Below are 21,404 nucleotides of genomic sequence, written 5' to 3'. Positions count from 1 at the left end.
CAAAAAAGAAATATTGACAAAACTATTTAAAAATATAAATATGAGAATGATTTTTAGCCCTTTAAAAGCAATAAATTAAATTCCTAAATCTTTGACAAAGTTGCTAAAAATTGAACTGGCCAATTTGTTTTTCTTAAACTTATCAAAACTATTTTATTGTCACCAGATTTATAAAAAATTTTACAGTCTTGTATGCCCCTAAATTAATACATTTTATGTTTTGATTAAAAAGGTTTCAGAATGTTTGATTTCTTTCACTTTCTTTAGCTTTAACTTTCTCATACTTTTATTTTGAAAACTTATATTCCTCAGCTGTAAATTTGTATTTTTCTTACATTTGCTTATTATATCATTTGTAAAAACCCAAAAGACTATTTGTTTTTTTGTTTTTTTACAGCAGCTGCACAAAAATAAAAGTATTTTAAGTATTTGGTAGTGGTAGTGTTGTAACGAGACACCAACATACCAACCTGAGTGTCCTGCTGGTTATTTATTCTGCTTCCTGTCTTGTTTGTTTTAATTTAATTAAAGTTTGGAGATTTTTTTCACATAAAAAGTTTTCTTCTTTGTGTCTGAGAAGCTGTTGTGTGTGTTTCCCCTTTTATATAACGATCTAACTGAGCTCAGTCAAGCGTTTCTGAGTTTGTAAATGAACTTCCATGAACTGGAGGGCAGTTCTTGTAGCTCCTTCTCCTGTTATTTAAATGTAAAAAAGTAATCATGCAAAATACTCCCCCTCCCACCTCCTCCCACGCAGAAAACCAGCATCCTCCGCTCAGATTAAACCATAACATGACAGAGCACCACCTCAACAAAGGCCCCGGCCTGTGATGTGTGGCTCCGACTCCGTCAGTCCCAATGAGCTATTCGGGGGCCGGCTTTTTTGTAAACGCCTCCACCCTCCCCTTTCTGTCAGCGCGTCTGAGCTGTGCCACTCACTGAACCACACACAGGAACATAAGACAAAGCAAAGCGGCGCTAAAAATACCTCTATCGGCTGAGCGGCGTGCTGAAGATGCCGACAGATTTACAGGAAACCGGTGAAGAAAACTCAAGTGGATGTCCGCGGAGGAAAACATTGTTGACATCTAAATTGGAGGGGGGTTCCCATCCTTGAAGATGAAATCAAGCAGTTAACAAATAAAAATCAGGGATAAAACTTGACACATTTACTGAATGAGTTTGCACAAACCTCTCGGTTTCAAAGAAACAGTCTTCAATCGACATGCTTCAGTCGGTATTTTGAGCTCCAGTAGTGCTCCTTGTATGGCTACACCAGCTGAGACCGACACCCTGACGTCACCCCACCTTGGGGTCTGTTCTCCCTTTGGCCTTCAACCATCTTTGTCTGGCTGGAATGTGACGTGCGGTCTCATGACCCGTCCGGCTCCCAAAAATAAACCTGCGAGCAGGGTGCTCTTCTGCCTGGGGTAACGTTACATAATTATGAGCAACCTATTCTCAGTTGAGTGGTCCTTGGAGTGTGAGTTGTGGACGTGTGGAAGGCTTTATGATTGCCCGGGTCACACTGAGCGCTGTTCGGAGGTGGCTTGAGGACGGAGGGATGCTCCAGGCTCAATAGGACCATGCTGCTCCAACACCTCTGGGCTTGAATCAGAACCGGGAGTCATCCTTTTGCAGAAATGGGGAATGGAATCAACAAGGTGCAGTGCAGCCCAGTCTGGATGTGAATGTTAGACATCAGCTTGATTTCACATCCTTGGCTTTTCTGCTCTGTTTTAGATCCTTCCAGACCTCTATCTTGGCAACATGAGAGGTAAGCTGCCTGGCTTGTCTTCAAGCGAGTAAAAAGACCTAATTTATCTCCAGGACAGTGTTGTAGAAGGCGTTTCAGTTCCTCATACGGAGGGCATGTGGTAAACTGCTACACTGAGCTGAGTTTCTATAGAGTGGAGAGGTCGCAGCGTGAAGCTGAACGTTGGAAATATTGGATGAGAAAAACGCTACAACAGTTCAGGTTTTTTTTTCTTTTTTTTTTTAAATGTGCGTTGGGTTTCGCTCTGAGAGAACTTGTAACCATTAACATGTGTTCTGAAGACTCGAGCACCGGTGTGGGAGGGGGTGCCCCGCGACCTGGGGGTGTCCCTGGTGTCTTCATCTGTTCCACATGTTTTCATGAGACAGCAATCGCACGGTGCTTTTTAATTCGGTTCCAGAAATAGCTGCCAAATAGGAAATGTTCCGTCTTTCATGTTCACGTTTTAAATTTTCTGTTGACTTGGAATAGTCGCACACCTGCTAAAGCCTTCGTCTGTGCAAAACAAGGCAAAGAAAGCTTTCGAAAGTGGCGTTTGGTGAAGACTACATTCAGCTCATGTATGGTATATTTCTGTGAAAAGTCAGGAATTTACTATTTGATTTAATTTAGCACAGAGGGTAAAGTATCCATAATCTGTATTCAAGGATGAGTGCCTTTACTTCAAAATAATGTTCAAATAGAAGTAAATAAATTGGAACAATTACTTTAGTAAGAGTAAAAAAAGCAAACGGTTAAACAAAGTACTCAAGTACTGAGTAAAATGCTTTTCTTTTTTTAACCAATGTGTAAATTCCAGGATTTTCTAATGTCAAAATAAGTGCCGGAAATATTTTGAACAAGTCTCATCCCCGTCTTTTCATTCTATTTAGTAAAAACAAAGCTTCTGCTGACGTCTAAAATTAATTTGTGATGCACAGAACTTCAATAACAAAGATGCAATGCATTGTGGTCTATATTCACCATATAGTGAGCATCGATGCACGCTGGTTTTTTCGCATAGACTTCTGGGAGATTTCTTGGGCACTGGATATTGGAATAGTAGATCTGGACAGCTCTGCTAAATGGCAAACACATAATACAGTGGACTAAGTAGTGAGTAGTAAAGAAAATTGAGATGTGAGCATATCAAGGTATTTTTCGTCTTTTATAACATTTGTTTATTTATTGCACACATTTTATTTTTCTTCTTTTTTTTCTGCTAGCTTGTTCTGTCCAACAACTGAGCGAACAGATGAGAGTTTGAGAGCTGAAGGCCTTTTGTGTTGGACAGGTTTTACTACTACTACTATATATATATATATATATATATATATATATATATATATATATATATAAGTGTTTGTGTATTGCACAAATTTTCTAATGCAATTAAAGCTCTAAGCTTTTTGACGAACATAAAAAAAACTTGTGTTTGATGATTTTTGGACAGAAGAACCAATAGACCTTTAAGACAAGATCCATGTAAAGGTAGAAAAACACATTGAAGGTTTTTTTTAAAGCTTTATATCTGTTTTATTTCTCTTTATGGTGTTTTGCCCTTTAATCATCTAAAATAAATATGGTGCAACTTGTGCATTTTCTTAACAATGTCATTAGAAATAATATTGATTTCTGTGTGTTCCTGGAAAACATTTTGTCATCACATTTTAAGATTTGATCCCTTTGTTTGCAGTATTGCAAGGTCGCACATCATTGAAATCTTTGATAGTTTATCTTTCTACAACTGTTGTAAAGCTTTGCTTTAATAGAGACTGTGCAGAAAGGCTGAATTCATTTGCCTGGCAGGAGGTCTCAGTGCAGATGCTGCTGTTCTGGCACAAGTGGGACCTCTGCTTTGTGCAAACTTGCAAAGCATGAGTAGAAAAAAAAAAGAGCTCAAAGCACATCTGTCCAAGGTAAAAAACATTTAGCTTCCTTTTGAAGAACAAAATTTGATTAAAAGAATTACTGTTTCTTGCTTTTGGACCAAGGTTTCAGCCTGTTTTAGAAACACTGGTTTTCCGGTTTTTCTTTCAGTTCAAAACTAGACCAAAACTTTGAAGCCATAAAACCACATTTGCTTGGAAGGCCTTTTAGGAGGAGGGAGGGGTTGTTGTTGGGCAGAAAAAGCTTAATTTAGGTGTGAGTCGGTGTGGTTTAATGTGGATTGGGTGGACGGGGCTGTAAAGATTTCTGGGTTTTCATTGCGATCCGCAGATGCTCGTGACCCGGAGCTGCTGGCGCAGCACAACATCACCCACATCCTGTCCGTCCATGACACAGCTGCACCCGTCCTGGAGGTGAGGAGTCCTACAGCCTGTGTGACCCCACCCCCCCCACCCCACCAATGCAGCCATGAAGCAGCCACAAATCTCCACAAAGCTGAAATCCTGAGATGCGGTTCAGATCTTTGTGCATATTCCCAACATCTATCAATCAAAAAGATCTTTGAACTTCTACAAAATAAGTATTGAAGTTGTTTGAAATCCTTTTCAGCTGATCAATAAAAACAATCAGAGATCACTCTGTGATTTGAGGTCAATTTAGAAGAACAGAGGTCAAATTTCTCCTCCAAAATCTTTTAACTTCAATCAAAAGCTGCTGAAATAGACTTGCTAAATCGGGGTAAGAGTCAGATGTTTTTCAATTCTCTGTCAATCACAAGACCTGGAATTCACCAGGTTTCACTGCTCTTCTCTTTGACTGGGAGGCTTCAATACTGACAGTATCCCAGCCAACATGAAAATCTGCATGGCCCCTTTCAGTGGATGCAGCTGCTGCTGCAGATGCAGGACAGTATGCTGAATTTCTCACATGATTCTTTTGTCTAAAAGTTCACCTTCAAGCTGAAGGAAAAAGTTTCTGAAAAGTTTCTACATTAATATTCTTAGATAAAGGTGTGAGAACAGAGCTTTTCTAATTTGTTAAAAGATTAAATCTGCTCCCAGGATAAAAAATAAGATCTTAATAGACGGCTTTAGGTTTACAATTTAGTGTTTTTTTTGCTGCTGGAAACAGTTGTAATGAAGCTATTTAATAAAAAAAAAGATTATTTTCTGTTTAGACAACAGACATTGTTAATTTAAATCATCTTTTTGCACTAAAAGTTACTTAACTTTAATATTTTCTTTAGTGGCACTGGTTGTTGAAATTGAGCTGAATCTCTTTTCCGAACCCGCAGTGTCCGCTTTCATAACTTTCATCTCTCCTTGCTGAAAGCGAACATGAAAAATGCTCAGTTTTACTCTACACTTTCTCTGTCCATGCTACATTGTTTCTTTGGAACAGTTAAGAGAAACGACAACCCATATGACAGTATCACTACCCAAACTGGTCAACCACCAAAACTCTGTGAAAGGTTTTGGGCTCAAATCAATGCCTGGGCCCACTCCCGCTGTCTGAGTCGAGGCGGCAGACTCTCAAAAATGCCTGATGTCCACCGCTGGATCTTTTAACCCGTTTTCTCACAGCGCAACACATCTCTCTGGTTCTGTGGCTTGAGGATGACTCAGGCTTGCTTTAGGCCAAGTGGCCAGATGTGTCGGGTTATTTGCATATCCAACAGTCAAAGTGCTGAGTGATTGATTTCTTGGAAGACGGCATGATGGTTACTGATAAAGGAAGGTAAAATTTGCAACCACTAAGTCTCTAAGGTCAAGCGTAACTGAATGTGGCTGCAAATTAATTAACATACTGCAAAAAAAAAAAAAAAAAAAGCGTGACACAGCACTTTCTGTCCAACAAAAGCTAAACCTGAGCCTGAATACATTCTTTTGAATGTATCTTTAACTAACACAAATCGGAATTATTACCATTTCTTTAGATGTAATGTTCTTGAACATGAAGACAGAAGGTTTTTACATTTAAGTGAACATGGTTTGACCTGTCTGAAGGACTTCCAGGGCTCGCTCTGTCCCAGAGGACTCTGGGGGTTTTGCGCCGGCGTAGTCATACCAGGACGAGCTGGTTTCTGTCCACTGCATGTACTCTCAGCTGCCAGGTGCAGGCAGCTGTACTCAAAATGCACACCGGAGTGCATGCCCTGACATGCAACAGGAAGTGTGGCAGACCCACTTTATTTGACAAAATAAATGAATTAATAAAAATAATTAAAGATTTAAGTTTTAAAAACCTCTTTTTCCCATGCTGCAGGGCGTGACGTATCTCTGCATCTCTGCTTCTGACCACTCCAAGCAGAACTTGTAAGTTTGAAGCTCCTCTGAGTCACATCTGGAGTTTTTAGGCGTTTTCCAACGTTTTGTGCAAAATAAGTCTCTTCGTGTCCTCTCATAATGACTCAGTGGACCGAGGATGTCATAACGGTTTGGATTTCTTTCACCAGGACTCAGTACTTCCGAGACAGCATCGTGTTTATCCATGAGTCTCGTCTGAAAGGCGAAGGCTGCCTCGTTCACTGGTGAGTGACCTTCTCCTCACACCCAACTCCACTTTTTATTCCAAAAACAAAGGGGGGGGGGCTCTGAAAATGTTAAAAAATTGTAAAACTGTTTTTAAAAAAAACCTCTGAAATCAGAAACAACAAAATAACCAGAAAGATTCAAAGTTATCATAAAAGAGAATTGGAAAACTGGAGGTCCGCATGTGTTGTGAACCCTGCTCTCATTTTCAACCACACCAAAACAGAGCTACCAGTCAACATTTTCACCAGAAATGATATCGCCCTTTCATCTTTTCTCATATCAAACATGAAAATCCAGACATTTAACCACAGCTTTAGCAGAAAAGGGGTTTCACTTCTTTGTGAATTTGAGCAGAGAATCAAAATGTGAGGAGCTTACCGTTGTCTGTTTGGGGCAGCGTGGCAGGCGTATCCCGCAGTGTCACTCTGGTGGTGGCCTACATCATGACGGTGACTGACTGCGGCTGGGTGGAGGCCCTTGCCGCCGTGAGGTCGGCCAGGCCGTGTGCGGGGCCAAACTTGGGCTTTCTGCGGCAGCTGGAGGAATTTGAAAACACACAGCTGGCCGAGGTGAGGCGTCACACTGATTTCTAGGGATAACCTCATGTGCCACTATCCATAAAATACAAAGTTTCGAATCTACTCAAAAAAATGTACATGTACAAATATACAAAATCAAAGATGGCTGAGAAACGAGTCACCCACATGTTTCACACTAAAAAGAGCCACAGTGAAAGCCATCAACCACACATGTAGAACACCTGGAACACAATGAGGACGCATCCTAATGGTCACAGAAGACGTAGAGCAACATGAATCCATGCATTCAAGGGGAAAGACATCACTGATCGACCATAACACAAAGCCTTGTCTTAAATTTAGCAAAAACATCTGGATTTTCTCCAAAAACATTCTGGAAATATTCTCTAAACTGAAAAGATCAACTTTTTCTGTTTCATATAGTAATAAACAAACCACAGTGGTTAAAGAAGAACGTCCCATGAAAACATGATGGTGGTAGTGTGATGGTTTGGGAGTGTTTTGTAGCTTCATGACTAGATTCAGATTCATAAAAAGAACAAGTTCTGGACTATTTATTGAACATTTATTGATCCAGTCATACTACAGACCTAACTCTATTTAAGATGGCGTTTGATGAGCTGAAAAGAAGCTGTTAGTGCTGGAAAACCTACAAATGTTTCTGAATTTCAACAATTATGAAAAAAAGAAACATTTGTGCACAGACATAAAAAACACTTAAAGCACTCAAGTCAACACTTGACAACAGCATCCATCCATCCATCCACCCAGCCAGCCAGGGATAGGCTACAGCAACACTGTTACCCCAAAAGGGGTTGAGAGATCCCAGGCTCGAGTAAATTTGTATTAGTAAATTAGTAAATTTAATAACTTTTTAAATAAAAAATTAAATCTGCGAAATATGATGTAAACTTAATATTATTTTTAGAATGTTTTTCTTTGATCTTAATTATATTGAAATCTTCTCTTATTGTATGTTCAAATGTTGCATATGAGAGGAAACATAGGTCATAAGTCATATATGTTTATAAAAAGTAACAGCAACAAATAAGCAACAAGCTAAAAGTTTGCCTAGTAGCATGTTTGGTGAGGAGTTAAGTAAAAAGCTTAAAATTCCAGATTCCTCTATCAGTTCTCCTGGGGTTACCATACCATGAATTTGTAGTTTTTATCTGGCTCCATTTATCTGTGTTTTCTTCTGCTTTTCCTCTTTTTATCATATCCATGAATCTTTTCTTTGGTCCTTTTGCCTCGTTTCTGACAAAAACAGTCTTTGTTTCTTTCGTTTCCTCCATCTTCACTTGTCCGAACCATCTTGGTCCAGCTTCCTCACCTCTGTCTCCAAACATCTGACGCTGTGTCCAGGACATTTTTTTTTTGGCCAAAAAGAGCCAGAGAACCGGAACGAGTTGGTAACAAATAAACTATTCTTGACAAATTTGAACTGACCAAACTTCCTGCTACATTTCCACATTCAACCTGTTGCTCTGTTTTAACTAAAATAAGTGATTGGAGTATTGATACCAAGGCATCAACATATAGATACCATTCATAACCATTTTTTGTATTGACAACTCTATTAAAAGTATTTATTAGTAATTAATAAATGAGAAAATAAACGTGCCACTGTCATTTCTAGATATTTTAGGTGAGTTAATCCAGAATTTTGTGCAGAAACACCCCCCAACCCACAGCATATTGAACTGCTCCATCAGTCACATGACCAGAGGAACGGCGAGTTGTGCGTGTTAGGCTATATTCACACCGCCCTCAGCAACGCGGGTTCAAGCGACCACAAGTGAAAAGTCTTCATAAATGTGTTTTTTGGGGTGACATGTTTAAAACTATTGAGTGTTGCAACTTTCCACAACCATTTTTGGGTTTTACAGCCATTGAAAGTTGAACCAGGTCGAACTTTGATCAATCAGGGACTTGGATTTGGTTGTGAAGCAGAGATGGCATCCCCTTTTTCATTCACAGGACTGCCAACCGTTTGAAAATTGATCATGGAGGAGAAATTATTAATCACACTTTGTGCTGGAATCATATAACCTCAAGTCTTTCATATACCTGAACAGAACTGTGAAAGAAAAAGCCTGGAGCAAGATTTGCACCGCTTCGGCATTTGGCACCAAGCCTCTTCCACCTGCATATTGGGTAGCGACAGTCCACTGTGAACAACATGGGCTAAACGCGCATCCCATGTCCGGTATGAACGTAGCTTTACCCTCAGCAACAGCACGGCATGAGCAGGTGACTTCAGAAAGAACATCTTTGCATTTTTAACCTTGCAGCTAACCTGGCCAGTTTTTGATAGTAAATGTTTTTAGGAAAACAAATGACGTGCTTCAGAAAAAAATTCACCAATAAGAAAGTGGCAGTAATTGGTACAGAGTAATTTCTGCAAAAAGAAATGGCATCAAATCCTAAAAGTGTGTTATCACCCATCACTAACTAATTTTCACTTAAAAACAAGCAGAAGTACAAAAGCTTTTGTACTTCTGCTTGTTTTTAAGACACAAATTGTGCAGCAATTCTGAAAACATCTTTGTTAAAAGTCCACATATATTTATATAAAGTCACATGGATTCATGCATACATGCAACAACCTAACCACACAGAACTCATATTTTCCTTTCTTTCTCAGTTTTGTGTGCTGACCCCCGGTCAGTTTTGCAGCATTTTTCCCCGACACACACACATGTGTTGCTGGATTTGAGCACGCCTACATTTTCTCTATAATTCTGGGGGATGCTGATGGCCCCCTCTAGACACACTTCTGCACATAATTTCAATGATTCTATCATTTTTTTTACCCTATGAGCACCTTTTCTCTTTGACTTTTAAGTAACATGTTATCGTTAACCTTCTTCTTGTGTTAGTTTTCTGTCACCATGCCTTGTGTTACCGGGTCCGTTTTGACCCTCATCTTAAATTAGCTACAACATATAGTTAAACTATTATTTATCATCCAATTTTTTTTCCATGTCTTCTTGTTGGGCTTCCTCCTCCATGGGCTAAAATCACGCTTAAAATTTTAGTTTTGACTGACTTTTTTTCTAACTTTATACTCTTATTTTTAGGATTGGGTCAAAACTGACCCTAACAACACAAACACTACAATTTCAGTAGAAGCATTTTATAATTTATTGGAAAAAAACAATCTTTTTAATTTGGTTTGGATAAAGATGATTGACAAAGTCAAAAAGTCTTGAAGCAGTAAACACGGTTTACATTTTCGTCTGTTAAAACTGAGCACGGGTCATGGCCGAACCTAAAACAAAAGTAAGAATGAACCAAAGAGAATTTAGGTTTTGAGGTTAACCTTGGGCTTAGATCACATGTCACAATAAAGAAGGCTGGCACTATAGTTGTAACGCCAGGGTGTTCAAGAACATACTGACTGCAGGTTTTTAAACGTGCTTTTAGCGTACACCAGTTCACACTGGACTGTCGCTACCTGAGATTGGCGCATGTACTCACAGTTGGAGGTGATTTGATGCAAATTGTCAAAGCGGGGAAAATCTTTTTCCAGGTGTTTTCTTATACAGCTCTATTCCAATTTATGAAAGACTTGGTGTCATTTCATTTCAGCCGGGCACAAAACTCAATATTATTTTCCCCCTCCATGATAAATTTCCAAATGGTTGGCACTTCTCTGACTTCTAAGGATGCCATCCATATGTCACTACCACAAAGACAAGTCTCTGATTGATCAAAGTTCAACTGGTTCAACTTTTAACGTGTGATCGCGAGGATTTAGAGCCCAAAATATGCATATTTGCATGTTAATGTAGACTTCTCATTGGAAGTGGTCGCTTGAACGGGTGTGAATGTCACTTTAGTGACAGACAGGGAGTGTTTACAGTATATCAGCGGGTTTAATTTAAAAACACCATTGGACATTTCTTTGACACAACTTTAAGTTTTACCCCTGCTCTCTCTGTCCACGTTTCAGTATCGGGCCTGGTGGAAGGAGAAGTACGGCCAGAAGTCTTTCAAGGATGATGAAGAAATTCAGAGGCTGTTAGCTCAGAAATCCTCGGATGGCAGAGTCAGTGTGGTGTCCGGCAGCATGGCTGACCACCTGAAGGCTCCTCTTCCTTCCTCTCTAGACTTTTGACCCGGGTTGGAAGCACCTGCCTGCTTCTGTTCGGACCTAGCCTCCACTGATCCCGAGCAGGATCTGGTTACAAAAAACTAGCAAAAGGATATGAAAGATTGAATCTGGAGTTTGCAGAGGGTCTGAGCTGCCATGTGATGGGGTGCGGTGGGGGGATTTTGTATCGGCGTCACCACTTCTCTTCGCTGTGTCCTTCGCACCAACTGTCAAAACAACACGCAAGGGCAGCCAAGCGTGACACCAATATGTACATGCAGTCCTCTGGGTAAACGCACATTTAGCAGCGCACTCCTCCCCGTCAGTTACGTTATGCTGTGTCTGGACTTAAAAATATAACTTTTGTTTTCTGTAGATAACTCATGTTTCTCTGTAAAACCGTTTGAAAACCGTTTTTACATGCTGGGATGCCAGTGCAGTGTTAGACAGTGTGTGTTTTTGTTAAATTAACATCCCGTGTGTTGTGATGAGCACAAATCTGTTTGAGGAAACACTGCAGAATGTTGAAAGAAGAGCTTTTAATGTTGCCGATTAACCAGAAAAGCCATTAATGCCTAAAACAATTTACCTACTAAGATATTTTTTTATCAGTTCCTTACAGCTTCTGTAGACAAAGATGTAGAAAAAATATATTAAAGTTTGTTATTTGTGTGATGGAAGAAGTATTACACAGTTAAATAGAAGTGAGAACAGACAGAAAAGGGTTAAACTGAGCAAAAGAAAAAGCCTTCATGGTTTATTTTTCATATTTTATTAATTATATAACACAGTTGTGGGCTTTTGGGCAAATATTGATCACAGATTGTGAAACTGACAGGAAATTTAAGTATTTTATTTTGATAATTATTGCATATTCATGTAAAATAAAAGAATGAGGAATAACTCTCAACCCTTTGATGCCTGGATTTGTTTCCAACTATTAAAAGAAAAAAAAAATCACTTATATTTCTTCTCACATGTAGATGCTAAATTAAAGTCATTGTTGGAGCAGAAGTATAGTTTGATGAATATTTGCATCAATAGGTGTCAAGGGGTTAATAAAAAGAAAAACAACAAAAAACCATGATTGATGCTTGTATGTGTTTGAGAGGCCTCCAATCAATAACTAAAGTCATATTTTGAATATGTATACAGATATACAAAAAAAAAGATTTAGTCTAAGTGTAAAAGTAAATGAGAATAACTGTTTTTTTTAAATGAAGACTACATTTTAGAAACTGCAGCAACAGGGGTGTCAGCAATCATTTTTGATCTTTTTAATATTTTTGAGGGAGTTAAAAATCTTTCAAAACATCATATTTTTCTTTTTTCCCCCCTCTAGACATTAAAAGGTAATTACAGTTCCCTTCTCTGTCTTTTTTTTTTAATATTATTAATCAAACTCAATAAATCTGCTTTTGTTCCTTCTACTTTTTATTTTTTTTTAAACTTGGATAATTTCCTCAAAATAGTTGCTTTAATTGTTTGCTTTGGTGGTTTTCAAAGGTACTGTATTCTATTTATGTATGTTGAAATAAAACACAGACAAACACATGTACTACATTTTATGACAAATTCACGAAAGTGTTTCTAATTTTAGGAAAATATTCCCAACAGAATATTATATGGATATTTCTAATGACTGTTGTTACAATAAATAAATGCAATTAGTGACTTCTTGTTTAAATAAACATCTCTTATGGATTTTTTTTAAGTTTAGGGTTAAAATGATCAGATCAATTTAATATAAATTTGACAGTTAAGGACATTTGAGGCCTCTCTAAGGCGCAGTGGTGGATCATTGTGATATTTGAATGATTAAAATATATTAATTTAAATGATAGAAATAAAGGAATTTGATGCTTTGAGTTGTGGATATGTTTTAGTATCTGAATTACAACAGGCTTATATAATGATGCATTCCTAATTATAGACTATCTTATTTTATTAATTCAAACAATAATCGATTATTCTTGTTTGAAACAAACAAAAACTAATTTACAAGCATTTCCGGTTAAAAATAAAAAAAAGGTTTTCCTGTAATTTCCAATCATGTTTATCTAACGTTTTCAGAAAAGCTGCCTTCGTTATCTCTGGTATCTTCCATAGGAACACACGGATGTTTTTCGACGGCGCGTGACCACTTTACTGGAGCTTTTAGTAAAGCTTTATCATTTCAAAGAATTCTTTTCGTCTGCGAGTTTCCACGCGTGCGGGTGTGTGTGACACTTCTGCCTGACGCCGGCAGGGTTTCCCCGGGTGTCTTACGGGACATTGTGCCGCGGCGCGCGCGCTGCTGATAAGCTTCACGGGAGGAGCGCCAGGTGCATCCTCCCCAGCATCTCCCCTCTGCAACTGTCTCCGCCCCCCAACCCCTGCTGGGGGTATTTAATGGAGCACATCTGAGATGATGAGGAATTTCTGACTGATTTCTAAACTTCACTCGTGTTTCCAGTTTCACAGGTAAGAGTCTCGATCGGCGTCCAGGGTGCGTGTAACGACACGTTAGTCTGCGTGGGAGACCCGTGGGGTTCACTTTTTTTTGCCGATTATTGTCGGATACACACATACCGACCCCCAACTTTCAAAAAACTCACAGAGATCGCTGTGCGGGACGTGAGCGCGCGCTCGGTCAGACATGAACCTCGACGTGGATTACGGAGGCTCCGGGAGCAGCGGCAACGGGAAGCTGCGCCAGTGGCTGATCGAGCAGGTGGACTGCGGCAAATACCCCGGCCTGGTGTGGGAGAACGATGAGAAGAGCATCTTCAGGATACCATGGAAACACGCCGGGAAACAGGACTACAACAGGGACGAGGATGCCGCGCTTTTCAAGGTAAGACACCACGACTTTCAAAGTAAAAGCGCCTGAAAAAGTTCTTAACTGATAAGCTACTTTTATTTTATTTCAATATGGAATTTTTAAAACATTTCTAATTCTTATTAAATAATCCAACCATATAATTTAGTTTAAAAAAAGAAAAGAAAGAAGTACACTTGAGCTGGAATACATTCATAAAATCTACACAATCACTTATTAAAAATTCGTTTTGATGCTGCACTTCAGAAAAAAAAGTTTTACAATCTCAAAAAACAAATAAATCTGCATTTATTCCTTTTTTTCTGTGAACCATTTAAGTGTTTGCCTACTTTAGGAAAATAAAACCTATTCTTCATAACTGATATGGCTGTTTTTGTGCAAGGCCATAATGAATTTATGTGCTCTTCCCATGTGTCTGTCTGCAGGCCTGGGCGCTTTTTAAAGGCAAGTTTCGTGAGGGGATTGACAAGCCGGACCCTCCGACCTGGAAGACGCGCCTGCGCTGCGCCCTGAACAAAAGCAATGACTTTGAGGAGCTGGTGGAGAGGAGCCAGCTGGACATCTCTGATCCCTACAAGGTCTACCGCATCATCCCTGAGGGTGCCAAGAAAAGTCAGTCCTCCATAAGTAATCACAAGACCTTAAAATTAAATATAAATCTCAGCGGTTCATGTGGAGACTGCAAGTTTTTACGTAATGAGGAACATATATTTATTTATTTTGCTGGTTTTCCTGTAGGACCCAGACAAGAAGACAGCCCAACGAGTCCTGTGGGTTACCAGATGCACCCCTCCTACCCCACAATGCCAACCCAGGTAGAGTTTATTCACCTTTCATATGGGGGGGGGGGGGGGGGGGGGTGAATGGGTGGAGAGGGGCTTCAGAAACAGGCAAGCAGAGGTATGCATGCTGCCATGCGTGCATGCATGACTGGGTCCTGAGTTGCAGGTTCATGGATTGCTCTCAGATACGCTTTCTTAATTCCTCAAAAGAAATATTGTGCAAATGTGAAAAGCATTTACACACTGGATCTCTTTTTATACATCTTTTTTTTGTTGGCACGCTTTTAAAAATCATTGGTGCTTTTAGATCATTCTGCTAAAAACCAAACAAAGCAAAAAGTTGGACTCCTTTAAGAGTTCGCTGTTGGTAATTTTTATTGTATCCACTTTTCTGATAATTGAAATATTTAGACATTTTTGTTGTTGATGGAAACAGCTTCAAAAACTTTCTACTCTTTGAAAACTTCAGCTAAAAAAAGATCATTTAAATCTTTAACAATCCTGCATTTCCTTTGCTGCTCTGGGATTTTAAACTGCTTTAGATTTCAAAATAAAATAGCTCACGTTTATCAAAGATTGTAGGCAGTTTCTGAGTCTGTAATAATAGGTCTCTGTATGTGTAGTGTTCAGGAGCCTAAACATCACACAGGAAGTCAGGTCAGATTCACATTCAGTATTCTGCCTGGCAACTGGATAATTTACTACCCGTCCTTGCAGTTTGCATTAGGCTTTCATTTTTACTAGCTTGGTTTAAATTTATTAACCAATTGAATATTGATCAAGTAAATAAAAAATAACTTTAAGCCAATTTTCATCTTTACTGTTCAAGCATACTTCAATGTTTTATGCTCTCAGCCTCTATTGAAGCCTTTAACAGGAAATGCATTGCATACTGTAAAGATCACAGTTAAAAAATCCTTCATTTGTTTTAGAGAAATGTGCTTTAATTTTGTGAACACACTAAATATAATATTATAATATTCTTTTGGAATGTTTATTTTGCGCAATTTCACAATAAAAAGTATATTTTAATATGGAGCTTTATGTTTATTAACTGTTCCTGTCTCTACAGATGACACCGTACATTTCTAGTCCAGAGTGCAGCTGGAGGGATTACTGTCCTGAGCAGACGTCTCTGACTGAGCTGTCCTTCGCTCAGTGTCCTTGTCCCCCCCGCAGCCTACCCTGGCAGACCCCATCCATTGAGAACGGTAGGACTCTCAGTGTTTTTAGTCTTTCAGTCTTCATCATTTCACCCCCCTGATCAACTCACATCCTCTCCTTGGCGTTTGCTGGTGTGGACAGGCTACCAGCTCCGAGCCTCCATTTACTCGTACGGCCCCGACAGTCAGCCCTCGCCTTTCTCTCTGGACGCAAGCATCAGATCAGCAGAGGCACTTTCAGGTATTGAAAAAATAAAAAGGTTGGCCATCTTTGAAGCTGTGAACTAGAGGGAGTTGAACTGGAATATGCTGAAATCATCACAGGTCAGGAAAAGGTTGCAGATGCAGAGATGTTTGCAAATATCCCAGAAAATGACTTCATTTTGTTTCTTCTTTGTACCTCATCGATAACTGTGTCTTTGTGCACATTATCCTGCAAATTTGGACCAATCAGGTCTTTTAGAACTCCAGAGACATTGACTTAATCAACAATTAATTTTTTTAATAGCAACTTGTAAAATGATCCATACTGAGCCCTTAAAGAGTCAATCAAAATGCCATGGCGCATTTAGCGAGATAAAAAGTATCACGCTACACGTTAGCCATGTTAGAAGTGTTAGTGTATTCACAAGACCTGTAACTCTCAACATTGTTAACTTAAAAAAACCACAGTTCGACACTGCTACACATTAGCCGTGTTGGCATATTTAAATAAAACAAACATGTTGACAAAGCAGTGTGTATTGTTAAAAAATTCTTTAGACATGAGTTAGCACAGCCAGAATCAGTCTATACATAAGGTGTTCTGTATCATAAGGCGCACCGTTATGTTTTTGAAAAAATGTATGACTTTTATCTGCGCCTGATAGTGTGGAAAATACAGAATTCTTCTAAGGGAAAAATGAAATGCCTAAAGTTACTTTTAAAGGCTGCTGCTGTGATTTTAGTTTGTGTTCAGACAGATGATTTCAGTTCTGGTGGTTTGACAGACAAAAAGGATACCTTCTTTGGATTTGGAACATTTCCATCTCTTTTTCCAGCTCTGTAGATTTGAACTGCTCCTCTCCCTCATGCAGACCTCCGCCTTCACGTGTCGGTGTATTTACGGGAGACGCTGGTGCGGGAAGCGACCGTCACCAGTCCAGAGGGCTGCCACCTCACGCCGTGCCCGCCGGAGAAGCACTACCTGACGGCCGGAGGCCCTGAGGTGGTGCCCCTGCCCGTCGACAGTCTCTCGGCTTTGCGCCGGACAGACGAGTGTCCCCCGAGTCCGCCGTCCGTCCTGGAGAGGGGAGTGCTTTTGTGGATGAGCGCCGACGGACTGTACGCCCGCCGGCTATGCCAGAGTCGGGTTTACTGGCAGGGAGGCTTGTCGCCATATGGAGACAAACCCAATAAGTTGGAAAGAGAAGTTACCTGCAAACTGCTCCACACGCAGGACTTCATCACAGGTGAGCCTAAGAGTTACAGTTTTACCCCTAAACCTGAACACATTTGTTTTGGAAAACCCCTTAGAAGGATAAAATATTACAATATTTTTCACCACCATTAGCGACATTAAACATTTTAATCAGAATTTATTCACAAAGCCATAAAGAAGACAGGCTTGAACCTGAGACTAATCTTATTTACTAAAGGCCCTTCACCTAAGAAAAGAGCTGTGGTGATGTTTATGAAGTGGTATTTCATGATAAGCTGAGATTCATATGAGTTTTCCTGTGCCACATCATCCCCGCCTACACGCAATGACAGCTGTTATAGACAGCTAATTGTTTTTGCATATTTGGTGTGACCAGGACTTTCCACTCTAATCTGCCCAAATGTCATACCACTTCAAGAGAAATTCTTCTGAAATCATTTGCCTGCTCAAATTTCTTGAACAACGAGAGCTACCAATGACACCAACTGCTTTCCCTGCTAATCAGAGATCCAGAGTTTTGGATTCCATGGCCGGCCGCCGTCCCGCTTCCAGGTGCTGCTCAGCTTCGGAGACGAGTGCCTGGACCCGCAGAGACAAAGGCGGACCCTCACTGTTCAGGTGACCAGCGAGGAGTTTTTAACTAAAGCATACCTGCATACAGAGATCTTGCTTCGAAAGCAATATCGAAATGTGAAAATAAAAGGGATTTGAAATCAAAAACTTCCAAAATTAGAAAGTCAGAAGTCACTTCAGTCAACTTTTGCAGGGTTTCAGAGCTAAATTTAGCTATTTAAAAAGCGACTGATTGGATCGAATCACCCACATCTATTGATGTCTAGTTCACAGTAAAAAACAAACTTAATCAGATTTCAACATGGCAGGGTATAGCTTTATCATTTGTTGCTTTGGAGTTTAAGCCAGGGGTGTCAAACATTTTCACTGAGGGCCACATCAGCCAAGTGGTTGTCCTCAGAGGGCCAAATATAGCTTATACATGTAACTAAATGTAATGACAAATAAATATAACTACTCCTTAATGTCAAATGTTCATTTTTTTATTTATTATAACTTTTTAAAGTGACAATTACAGTTGCATAAAAACATATGCTTGCTTGTTACTCTAGCATAAATCCTTTAAATTTGATTCTGACAGGTTAGGTTATATGGACAGTGTTTTAGTCCTAATGTCTAGGAGCCCAATACGATATTTCAAGTCCGTTTCCCCAATTATGAACAAATACACATCAATTTTTATTTTTATTTTAAGAAGTTAAAACCTTTTATGCTCTCCCGGGCCACATAAAATGACATGGAGGGCCACATTTGGCCCACAGGACTCGAGTTTGATACATGTGGTTTAAGCTCTAAAGTTGGCTTATGTGAGGATTAAAGCAGGACAAGCACTTCAAATCTAGTCGTAGAAGTTAATACCATTATCAAGAGGAGCTATAGACATTTTGGATAATACGTCAAGTATCTAAACATCTAAACAACAAAAAGATTCATCTAGCTTCATTAGAACCAGTTAGGTTTAGAAGGGATAAAGTGTGACATGATCTCTTGCATTTTACAGGTGGAGCCCTTGTTTGCCAGGCAGCTCCTGTATTACGCCCAGCAGACCAGCAGCCACTACTACCGCAGCTACGAGCACCCAGGGGTCACAGACCACATAAACGCCTCCGAGGACTACCAGAGGGCCATCACACACCACCACGCCGCCGCCAGCCTGCAGGAGTGACCCGAGTCGGGGTTGGCGCCGTAGAGGCAAAGCATTTTACACAGCAAGACCAATACGGACAGTGTTATATGAAAACACAATGGACTTTTCGCTCCAACGGGTTTGACCTGTTGGAGCTTTGGGAGTGACTGTTGAGTGTTTGAGAGTGAAAGTTGGAAAAAATGTTTTTTTTTTGTCTCTTACAAATCATAAACTTCCAGGGATCAATGTCTTTTTTTATAGAAGGAAAGGAAACTGACAGCTCAGGTGATTGTACTCAGGAAACCCCTTCAACAGGGTTGCTCTACCACAGCAAACACATTTTGTATAAAAGAGATTTAGTTTGTTACCGTTTTCTACAAAATAATAAATCAGGGATGCAGTCCGAAGGGAAGAAATTAGTAGCTAGTTGTCTTAGCCTTGGTGAGCTATGGGTAGCTTAGCTAAGTGTAACTTAAAATCATTACAAAAACAGAATCTTAAGAAAGTAAAAGGAGCCTTGTTTCAAGAAAAAAATGGTTTTATTTTGTGTCTTGCAAAATAAAAAATCATACTAAAAGTTTTTCAATAGTAAAATAAGAGAACATGTCTTGGTGACAAGATTTCTTTTCTGTAAATAGGAATTCTTGGTAAGAACATTTGGCAGCTTTTTTTGCTTATTTAAAGAACATGTTTTTCAATTTTAGAATTTTTGACTTCTTATTATGTTTTTGCAGTGAATGTATAATGTAAAGCTTTTTTGTACATTAGCTAAGAGCAGCTTAGCTAAGCCTGAAATCTGAAACCAAAACCAAAATTTGGTCAACATATGAGGTTATGGTTTTTCTACATGTCTTAAAAATGTTGGTCCTCGGCCTGATGTGGAATCCTGTGATTTGAATGACAGTTATCTCAGTCAAAATAGATATATTGCCAAATTTGTGCAATAGAGACAACCATAAATCGACTGAGTGAACATTCTTGGAATCATTGTGAGTGCAAACTCAAATTATGCAGCAACATTAGTAAACATACAATAGCAAATTAGTGTTGCCATGGCAGCGAGTTTACCAACTGGCTTGTAGATTTTTTCTGTCTGCAATCCGCTATGGCTTTTGTTGCTCACTGAGATGCTAACTAAAGTTTCTGAAAAACTGACTAAGATGATATTTCTTTTTGGAGATGGATTTGTCAACTTCTGATAATCAAAGCTCAAAAGACAAAACTCAAAAAGGGCCTTGTTAAAAAAAAAAAAAAAACTACAAGAAAAGAACTACTATTAAAATACTTAAAATGCATAGCAGAAGGCTGCAACGCTGTGACTCAGGAGGAACTGTAAACTATTGCAACATGAATTTCATGAATCAGAATTTTGACTTTGCGGTATAAGGCTGAGGATGGTTGATTAGCTCCAAATGGGCAGAAATGATACTTTGTGCTAAGAAAAGATCAGGTAAAGTCTATGTGGATGTGGTTTCATTTTCACTGTATAGATGTGTGGACGACTCCCAAGAAGGCCCCCTAAGTCATTTAACATAGTTAGAGTTTGATCACTTTTTTTGTACATACATCCTTGCTGTTAGGAGACACTATCACAACTTTTTTTTTTGTATACTGAGATAGAATAAAAACAGTGTAAAAAACAACTTGATGTGTGACTGCGTGTGCGTGGTCTAAACAGGAAGTGTGGTTCAGATACAGGAAATGGATGGTTAATCAAACACACGGTTATCGCCAAACGATCTGATGACATCATAAGGGGCGGAGAGAAAGGAAGAGGTTGGCCGCGCTTTTCCGTGTTGTGCTGAGGAGAAAGCCTTCCTGACTTTTGTTTCCACCTCCATGGAAAAAAACCATGAAGACGCCACAGAAATAATTCACAACATGAGCCACAAAAATACCGTGGTTTGAGGGAAGTTTTTGACAAACACTTCATGGAAATAATCTAAAAACTCACAGGAAGAGCACTTAAGTTGTGTAATTTAGAAAAATAAAAGGTCTTTGATATTAAAAAAAAATTACAGCAAAGAATAACATGCTAGGAACAAAAAAAAGCATGATTCAAAATAAAACTTTTGCTATATTCTCCCCAAAACAAGTTCATAAAAGCCACAGGAATTCTTTTAGCTCAGGGGTGTCAAACTCATTTTCACCAAGGGCCACATCAGCATAGCATTGTCCTCAAAGGGCCAGATATAACATATTCATGTAACTAAATGTAATGAAAAATACATGTAACTACTCCTTAGTGTTAAATAACTCATTATTTATTTATTATAACTAGATGGCCTAACTCCCAACGTTAACGTGCCTAGGATAGCAGAAGTTACGTCCTAATGTATAGTTGCCCAATCTGATATTTCAAGTCTGATTCCCCCAAGATATGAATAAATACACACCAATTTTTATTTTTTATTCTAAGAAATGAAAAACTTATGCTCTTGCGGGCCACATGTAAAGACATGGAGGGCCACATTTGGCCCCCGGGCCTTGAGTCTGACACATGTGTTTTAGCTGATTAAGGTTCCACTGTGTTCTAAAGATGAAAACTTGGATAGGTTATTTAAAAAATAATGCAATGCACTGTGGTCTATATTTGTCAATATAGTGAGCGTTGATGTTCACTGGGAAATTTCTAAAAAGACAGGATATTGGAATTGTAGATTCGGACAGCCCGACAAAATGGCGAACGCACAATGCAGTG

At 39.3% G+C, this 21,404-nt stretch overlaps 2 protein-coding genes across 3 annotated transcripts; both read left to right on the top strand.

Moving 5' to 3' along the window:
• The first annotated feature begins 1,349 nt into the window (after window positions 1-1,349).
• Window positions 1,350-12,509, top strand: LOC101161478 (dual specificity protein phosphatase 22-B). Its single transcript, XM_004068123.5, has 7 exons — window positions 1,350-1,664; window positions 1,744-1,777; window positions 3,977-4,059; window positions 5,912-5,961; window positions 6,102-6,176; window positions 6,578-6,749; window positions 10,678-12,509. The coding sequence occupies exons 1-7, from the start codon at window positions 1,644-1,646 to the stop codon at window positions 10,840-10,842; spliced, it is 600 nt and encodes a 199-aa protein (XP_004068171.1). The 5' UTR covers window positions 1,350-1,643; the 3' UTR covers window positions 10,843-12,509.
• Window positions 12,510-13,084: 575 nt separating this feature from the next.
• Window positions 13,085-20,346, top strand: LOC101161045 (interferon regulatory factor 4). Of its 2 annotated transcripts, none has more exons than XM_078946147.1 (9): window positions 13,085-13,281; window positions 13,418-13,654; window positions 14,065-14,251; window positions 14,378-14,454; window positions 15,494-15,632; window positions 15,727-15,825; window positions 16,661-17,035; window positions 17,510-17,622; window positions 18,578-20,346. In XM_078946147.1, exons 2-9 carry the CDS (start codon window positions 13,457-13,459, stop codon window positions 18,740-18,742), a joined length of 1,353 nt encoding a protein of 450 aa, XP_078802273.1. In that variant the 5' UTR covers window positions 13,085-13,281; window positions 13,418-13,456; the 3' UTR covers window positions 18,743-20,346. The 2 variants fall into 2 exon arrangements, with proteins under 2 accessions (XP_078802273.1, XP_020558202.1); XM_020702543.3 differs by having other exon boundaries at window positions 13,149-13,281; window positions 14,065-14,266.
• The last annotated feature ends 1,058 nt before the right edge of the window (window positions 20,347-21,404 follow it).

The sequence above is a fragment of the Oryzias latipes genome, chromosome 4, assembly GCF_053564925.1.
Source record: "Oryzias latipes strain Hd-rR chromosome 4, Olatipes_Hd-rR_3.1".
In the NCBI taxonomy this organism is placed as follows: Eukaryota; Metazoa; Chordata; class Actinopteri; order Beloniformes; family Adrianichthyidae; genus Oryzias; species Oryzias latipes.
This window is presented reverse-complemented; position numbering and strand designations above follow the sequence as displayed.

Bases quoted from the DNA above. Each gene is read 5' to 3' on its own strand.
- LOC101161478 (XM_004068123.5), top strand. From the start codon at position 1,644: ATGGGGAATGGAATCAACAAG. The intron at 4,060-5,911 runs GTGAGGAGTCCT...CCCATGCTGCAG, and splicing joins CAGCTGCACCCGTCCTGGAG to GGCGTGACGTATCTCTGCAT. The intron at 6,177-6,577 runs GTGAGTGACCTT...TGTTTGGGGCAG, and splicing joins GAAGGCTGCCTCGTTCACTG to CGTGGCAGGCGTATCCCGCA.
- LOC101161045 (XM_020702543.3), top strand. From the start codon at position 13,457: ATGAACCTCGACGTGGATTACGGAGGCTCCGGGAGCAGCGGCAACGGG. The intron at 14,455-15,493 runs GTAGAGTTTATT...CTGTCTCTACAG, and splicing joins ACCCCACAATGCCAACCCAG to ATGACACCGTACATTTCTAG. The intron at 17,623-18,577 runs GTGACCAGCGAG...TGCATTTTACAG, and splicing joins GGCGGACCCTCACTGTTCAG to GTGGAGCCCTTGTTTGCCAG.